This window comes from Alligator sinensis, unplaced genomic scaffold (genome assembly GCF_000455745.1).
Source record: "Alligator sinensis unplaced genomic scaffold, ASM45574v1 scaffold326_1, whole genome shotgun sequence".
In the NCBI taxonomy this organism is placed as follows: Eukaryota; Metazoa; Chordata; order Crocodylia; family Alligatoridae; genus Alligator; species Alligator sinensis.
The window spans coordinates 704,239-711,984 of record NW_005842239.1 but is presented as its reverse complement, the minus strand read 5'-3'; the positions used below and the strand labels follow the sequence as shown (position 1 = coordinate 711,984).

At 46.0% G+C, this 7,746-nt stretch overlaps 1 protein-coding gene across 1 annotated transcript in view; it reads left to right on the top strand.

Moving 5' to 3' along the window:
• The window catches only part of ADGRB1 (adhesion G protein-coupled receptor B1), a 238,589-nt gene extending 231,516 nt beyond the window's left edge, over positions 1-7,073 (top strand). The window contains 1 exon segment of the mRNA XM_025208578.1: positions 6,876-7,073. Within this exon segment, the coding sequence (XP_025064363.1) occupies positions 6,876-7,073 (198 nt within the window).
• Positions 7,074-7,746: the final 673 nt, after the last annotated feature.

Sequence of the window (7,746 nt, the reverse complement as noted above, 5' to 3'; positions counted from 1 at the left end):
GGAAAGACAGCCTTTGTCCTAAAAGGCTATTTGCATTTCAAATAGGCAAGGGAGATAAAGGAGTGGAAAGAAAGGATTAGTATCCCCATTTTACATACAGGGAAACTGAGACCCAGTGACATTCAGTTGTTTACCCAAGGCCGAAATCCTTGTGCTGATCATAAGGCTCTCTGTCAGCAGAGCTCATGAGGTTGGATGGCCATAAATTGGGAGAAGAGGCAGGGTTTTCCTGGGCACAGAGTGCTAGGCTGGGATTCAGGAGTCAGGGCTCTCTTCTCCACACTTTGTTTCTCCATCTGTGCAGTGGGGACAACAGCACTGCCCTACCCCAGCGGGGTAAGCATTGAATAAATGCATGAAAGATGCAGGTACCCTGATGCTGCAGGGACCAAATGCATAGCTAGGAGATCAACTGGCAGCTGGGTCCAGTTGTATCCAAACTTCCAACATTTGAATCAAAAACAGATGCAAAATGAAGTTTACTTCCTACCTATGAGGACTTTTTACCATCTTTAATTTTCGCTGAGCCTAATGAAGGGCATTTGAGCCTGAAAACTTACAGAAAAATACTTGTTTTTTTTTTTTGTTGCAGTTTCTTAGTTGGTCTAATAAAAGGTATCATCTCTGAACCAAGAGTTCCAGGTTTTTGCATTTCTGTTCAAGTTTACACTTGTGTGTGTGTGGTGGAAGTAATACTTGCCTCCTCCAGGAGCCTGGCTGCATTTTCTTTGACTTCTTCAAGTTTTGGGCCAGGTGCCACATTGCTGGCTCCAGTCTTGCACCAGCATGGGGACAAAGTGAGGATTCATTTCTCCAGCGTCTCTTTTTCCATATTTCTGCTTCTGGTAATCTCTATGTTTAAAACCAATGTGACAGGCACTCCCTCTGCCCACCACCTTTCACTCAAAAGCTCCCCCAAGCTGCCATGATTAAATGCTCTGCACTTGCATACCAGTTGTTTCGATTATCAATCTCCAAATGCTGTTCTCCAGCTGAATACACTGGCAGTTGAGGACACTCGAATATCAAGCCACTTATTTAGGGGCAAAAATATGGCATTAGAAGCCTGATTTTAGGATCCCATTTCTTAATACCATGAGTCAAGGGCTAGGGGAACAGGGTTGTCCCAACACAGGGGAATTGCAAGGCAAACGCTTGGAGAGAACTGCCTTAGGCCAAATGTCTGCAAAGAGCTAAGGATATTACCCTGGTTTGGAAGTGAGGCAACATTTCCTGGGGTAAGACAACTTTATCATGGTGGCATCATTGGTTGGAAACTTTGCTTTTCTTTGGGGAGCTGGTACTTTCCCAGGCTTTGTGTCCCTGGCTTGGACCTGTGCTCTTCCATTACAAAGTACCCGTCACCAAAGCTTTTTAGCCAAGTTATTGTGTAAACTCCATGAAATGCATAGGGAACTTTTCACCTATGGCTTTTGTGCACTCACAGCTGAGGCTGAACGTAGCAGGAGAGACCTAGGTGTTGTAAGGGGATCAGAGACCTCAGATCACTTCTCAGCCCAGAGAAGGTCCCTCGGGGCAGGGCAGATGCCCATAGGAGAGCGTTGCTGCAAAGGGTGATTCGAGGACGTTGTTCTCTGCTGCTGCCAAGCAAATGTCATTCGTAAGCACTGACAGCAGGGCCTGGTCCACCCAAAATTAAGCTACTCGTTTTAGGATGAGCAATACTAATGGAAGCCGTCAGGGAGCAAGGGAGACCTTAAACACGGCAGGTGGAAAAGGGGCAGCGTTGCCATGAAGTTTGGTGGCAACCTACCAGCCTCTGCTTCCCTTAGCTGCACGTCTCGAAGTGCTGGGTTTCCCCCCTCCACAAGGTTTTAGTGGGATCAGTTAAGGCCTATGGCTTGCTCATTAGACTGTCCAAAGCCAGCTGCAGGTTTCCAGAGATGGTTTCTTGCACTTGGATAAAGAAATCTGCTTGGCCACCCTGGAAATGATGAACATTGCTCCCCCGGCAGCTACAAGCACACAGAGGGCGGCAGCTCTGAGTAACGGCTCCGTCTCTCTGAATTATTGGCCGCACATCACTTTGTGCTTCTCTCTGTGCCTGGTCCTGGCTCTCCGAGGCACCGGGCTTAGGGCCAACCGCAGAGTGTTTTATAGTAGGATCACATAGCTCTCCCTTCAGGTTTGCCTTTGCTAGGAGGAGAGTGAGGGGGAAGCGTCCCTGCCCAGAAATACCGCTCGAACGTCACAGCAGGGTTGCAAGGCGGTGCTCAGCGAACCTGCAATATAAGCAGTCACCTTCTGTATGAAACTCGAGTGGTGCAAAGATAGGATCCAAGCTGTCTGCAGACGGAGGTGAGAAGAAAAAGGATGCTGTTTCCTGGAACCGACTGCCGATTCCCATGGTGCCTTTTGCCAAGCATAAAGAGCCTGTTTAGCTCGAGTTGCCTGGCCAGGACTCCACTTGGCTAATTATGTTCAGCTGAATAAATTCACCTTGAGGAGCCAGTTGGAGACAAAGGTCTTCCGCGCTCTCCCTGCTACACCGCCGTGCAGGGCTGACGTGCGGCTGAACCCCACACCTGCATCAAAGGCAGCTTTCCTACATACACCTTGCTTTATTTGCTGATGTGAATTGGACATAAGATTAACATGCTTGCAGGCTAGCTCTCTCTGCCCCCAGAAACAGGAGGTGCATCTGCATCTGCAATGAAGTCGAAGCAATAAACTCTGGTGTAGTTTGTGCTGGAGTTTATTGCTCTTGGGCACTGTGTTTGAACGTGTGCCTGGGACCGCAGCACAATGAGCTGGGTTGGAGCAGCCCCTGGCTGGCAGAAGACCAAGGGGTTTGATCCGACCGGCAGAGGGGCTGGCTGGGGCACGAGCATTTCCCATTGTGGGGCTAATCAGCAGGTAGTCCTTGCAATGAAGCACCCTCATGCCCCAGCCAGTCCCATCAGTGTCTATACATGTGTTGCAGTGCACTAAATTACACCACTGCAAGATAGTACTTGTATTTACAAGTGCTATCCTACGATGGCTTTTATTAGTTTCCTGTGATCTAATAGGGCTGCACATGTAGACACGGAAACTTTAACAGGGAGCTAAATAAGCAGCTCCGCAGTAAACGTCTCATGTAGACGTGCTTGGGGTGGGCAAAGTCAAGCTTCCTCCTACTGCTCCTTCTGGAAACTTAATTGATTTTTTTCTGCGTCACTAGTTCAGATGATTTTTGGGGGGAGGGAGGGATGGGTTTCAAGCTGTTTTTTTCATGCATCTAAACAGCAGCACATCAAGTGGCCAGCTCAGAAGGAAGTCAGCATAGGAACGGCCGGGAGGGTTGCAAGCCCACTTCTAGCGGGGGTTTAGGTCTGGGGAACTGGATGGTGCTTCAGGTCAAAATTGCATGGCAGAACTGGTGGTCTGAAATAGCAGGGTCCCCATGCTGAAGGTGACCTGACAGAATAGTAATAATAGTAAAAAAGAAAATCAAAGGAGAGCTTTCCTTAGCAAGAATTAGCATCAGGTGTGTGCCTTTCTACTAGGTAATATAGCTGTGGACTTGGTCTGTGCTGAAATCTGTCAGCGGAGGTAAGCCCAGTCCTGCTTGCAAGATTAGGTTTTGGGTTTTTTTTTACTTTTTTTATGAAATTGAGAAAAAACAAAGCTATTTTGATTAAACTATTTTTTAACCAAATCCTCTCCAACTTGAGCAAATATTCATGCAAAGATATGCAGTATGTTTTCATGTTTTTATTCCATATGGGTTTTCACATCTCATGTTTGTGTATATTTTTTTTCCCCATTTTATATCATTTCTCCATGATGCCATGGCAGATTATCATAATATGACAAAATAATGGTGGAACCGTTCATGTTGTCAAAGTGTCAGCCTGCTTCATTACAACACACACAGGCGGCACTTTGATCTAGGGGGAAGAGGGTTTCCGTTGCGCTAGGAAAGGGATGCCTTTAATCATTTCAAAAGGTAAAAAATGATAGAATATTTCGACAATGAAATCGTCTCCCAAGAAGGCAGGTCATTAGTAACAGTGCAAAGCATGTACTCCCATTATTGACGTGCCATGAGATGCATGGACAACAATGGAAAACAAAATAAAAATGAAAAAAATCCCTTTGATGGAGTAAAATTGGAAAAACAAGTTCAAAATTCCTCACATGAAATTTCCTGATGTGAAAGTTTTTCACAGAGTATTTTTGGCATTTCAAGAGACGTCTCAGAAACCCTCTGTTTTCATGTTGCGGGAGAAGGCAAAATACATTTTACAATGACAGCTTTTTCCTGTAGAAGGGAAGTTCTGAGTGTTGATGGGCTGTTTTCAGGGGCTCTCATCTTGGAGTCATTATTGATGCGTTCAACTACTTGAACTATTGAAGGGAGGCTGCAAAGAGGATGGAGCTGGGCTGTTCTCAGTGGGGGCAGATGGCAGGACAAGGAGCAATGGGCTCAAGTTGCAGCAAAGGAAGTGGAGGTTAGATATTAGGAACAACTTTATCACCAGGAGTTTAGTAAAGGACTGGAAGAGGTTACCCAGAGAGGTGGTGAAGTCTCCATCCTTGAAGGTTTTGAAAACCCGGGTAGCCAAACCTTGTCTGGGATGATGTAGTTGGGGCTGGTCCTGCTTTGAGCAGGGGTTGCACCAGATGTGACCTCCCGAGGTCCCTTCAACCCTCATTTTCTATGGATCTATAATAGTGTGCAAATCATCTTACCCAGTCTTCTCTTTCCTGAGGTCAGGTGCCATAGGAGTCACTAGGAGAGGTGAGGTGGCATGGTGCTGCTACACTTAAAGTTCTGCTTTTAATCACCACAATGTGAGAGAAGGGCAATCACACAGATTTCTATGGAGTTACTTTGCATTTCTAGTTGTTCAATGCCAAACAAGCTAGAAGTGCTTATATCTCAGTGCTGCTCCTGCTAAGGCAGCATTATATTGGTAAAAAGCCTCACGGGTAATAAAAGTGACTTGACAATTGTGGCAGAGTTTGAAATGGCACACTGAGCAGTTAAGCGGATATGCAGACAGATGGACAGACATCTACACTTTTGCATTTGGTTTTGAATCTCTTGCCAGGCCGGACAAAGCAAGTACACTAAAGTCACTGCAGTTCCTATGGGAAGACAACTCCTCCAGTCAGTCCCCTTTAATTTATTTAGCATATGTGCATATTTAGCAAGACAAGGCCCTCACCAGTGTGAAGAGCTTGAAGGCCAGCAGATAGCATAGTAAATGGACGTAAGTCAACAATGTGGGTCATGGTTTGAACTTGTCCACAAGGGCATTTGTCATTGTGAAGGCCTCATTGGTATAGGTTGGAGGCACAGTGCACCCTGTCCAGTTCATAAATGGTTGAGAAATGCCCAATAATGGCATGGCCAGTTAAATCCTGGTTGACCGAAAGTCAAGTTAATTCAGTGCCGCATAGTTGATGGACACGAGTCAACAATGTGGGTCATGGTTTGAACTTGTTCACAAGGATATTTATTGTCATTGTGAAGGCCTCATTGGTATAGGTTGGAGGCACAGTGGCCCTGTCCAGTTCAAAAGTGGTTGAGAAGTGGCCAATAATGGCATAAACCCTGGTTGACTGAAAGTCAAGTCAAGTCAGTCCCAAGGCCGCTGAGACCATTGGGGCACCTTAGATGCTGTAACAACATCTAAGGTAGCATAGTTAATGGGTTTTGAAAGGGTGGATCATATTGGACATCTCGAGGGGAGCTGAGCTATTCGTAGGTGGAATATGTCCCTATGCACTGGCAGCGTAGGATTATCACGGAGTAGCACAGCATTTGTGCAGCAGACATAGGGCGAGCAATGCTACTTAGGACTGGAAACCATGCGAGTGGAGCGGGACGCAGGATGCATTGTAGCATGCAGTTGGGTGTCCACTGATTTGCTGAGCAGCACTAGGATGCTGTTGACACGTGTGCCTTCTCCTGGGACCCCCCTTTCCTCGTTTTCTTCCTCCTCATGACTTGAATAGTCCCTCCTTTCTCTCCGCAATACTGTCAGCCCTAATCCTTTCCCTTGGCAGGTGGTTTGTGGAGGACTTTGTGGTTCCTGTTGTGTGTTTCTTCCCAAATGTGAGGGCTTTATGGAGCTAATCGGCTGTGAAAAGCATTTCTGTTCAAAGGGGGGGAAAAGGAGGGGTCTCTCTCTCTCTCAATGGAATGGTTAAAAATATTGCCCTGGCCTCTGTCTCCTTTCCCACATAACTATGAAAATTTGCTGCAGATGAAAGTACCCTGGAGCCCCCTATAAACTATATTGCATTGTTCCCGGTATGTCAGTAGGAGCTTTAAATTGCCATTTCTGAGCTGATTGCAGTGGAGTTACTATGGCGTTACAATGCAGTGTAGTGGAGGGATCAAGCCAAGAAGGCTTGATTTGGAAGTCAAATATAAGACTCCTATTGATTTTGGCTATGCAGGCTCAAACTCTTCATCACATGATCTTAATAAATGGGGCCCTCAATTTGTTATACTTTATATATAAAGGGGCTGTATCCTTTTATTGTTGATCTTTGGATTTGACAAAATCAGCAAAAAAAAATTAAAAATCCACAGACTGTTTCAAGTACGGATGGAAATTCAAATTCTTAAATCCTCCATGAACTGAAATAGCTTTGTGTTGGGGTTTGCAGGTAAACATTTTTCTTTTTATCCTGCTTTCCTCAAGGAAAAAAAATACTGACTTTTTCAGTGGGGAAAAAAAAAAATACTTCCCCAAAAAATGTCCTCGGAGGGGAAAAAATCAAATTAAATTCTTCCGGGTCTATCTATAAAGAAGGAGATACCGAAAGGACGTAGAATGGGATTTTTACAACCGGTGCTAATATTTTCTTTTCTCTCTCTTTCTCTCTCTCTTTCCATCTTTGTTTTCTTACAGCAAGAAAAACAGCAGACACCAAACAAGAGACCCTGGGAAGGAATCAGGAAAGTGCACTCCCCACCGTCGTGGGTGAAAAAGGACATGGAGCCTGTATCACAGTCTCCCTTAGAACTCAAAACTGTAGAGTGGGAGAAAGCAGGAGCTACCATCCCTCTGGTAGGACAAGACATTATTGACCTTCAGACGGAGGTCTGAGCGGAAAGGAAAGCAGAGGACTTGCATTTTTCCGGAGGAAAAAAACAAACCACAAAACACAAAAACCACAAATGAAACAAAACACATTTAAAAAAAAAATGATTAAATTAAATCAAAACTGAGTGAGAAAAGTGTTTGGTTTCTTTTGAAACCTTTGGTACAAAAACAAAACGAAACGAGAAGTCACTTTTGTATCGTTCTCAGCAGAGAGGGGGGATTACTTTCTAGAACATAGTAGCAGTAGGTTCAGAACAACGCGGACTTTGCCCCGGGGAACAGAAGAGGACGTGAGCCCGGAAACAACGCCGAACCGAGGAGGAAGGAGAGGGAGGGCAGGGTGGGAGCGGGTGGGATACAACCCACGCGACTCTTTAGCGGCAAGAGGACAACAGGAAGCCATTGCCGGGTATGTCGAGTCGTCCTGCTCTGCGCCGGGGACACCGGAAGGAACCTGAGGAGTGAATATAGTGCCCGAAAGGCCACAAAAGCCGGGGTGGTTTGGCAGGAAACGAGAACAGAGCTCCATCCAGCAGGATCTGAGCCAGGAGGTTGCAGGGGGAAGCCCCACTTTGGCCAGTCGGTGGTACCCATCCCTTTGCACACCCATGGGAGGGGCCGAGTGTGTCAACCCTCTCCTTTCTATCTCCCCCTCATCAGCTACCCTACGAAGAAG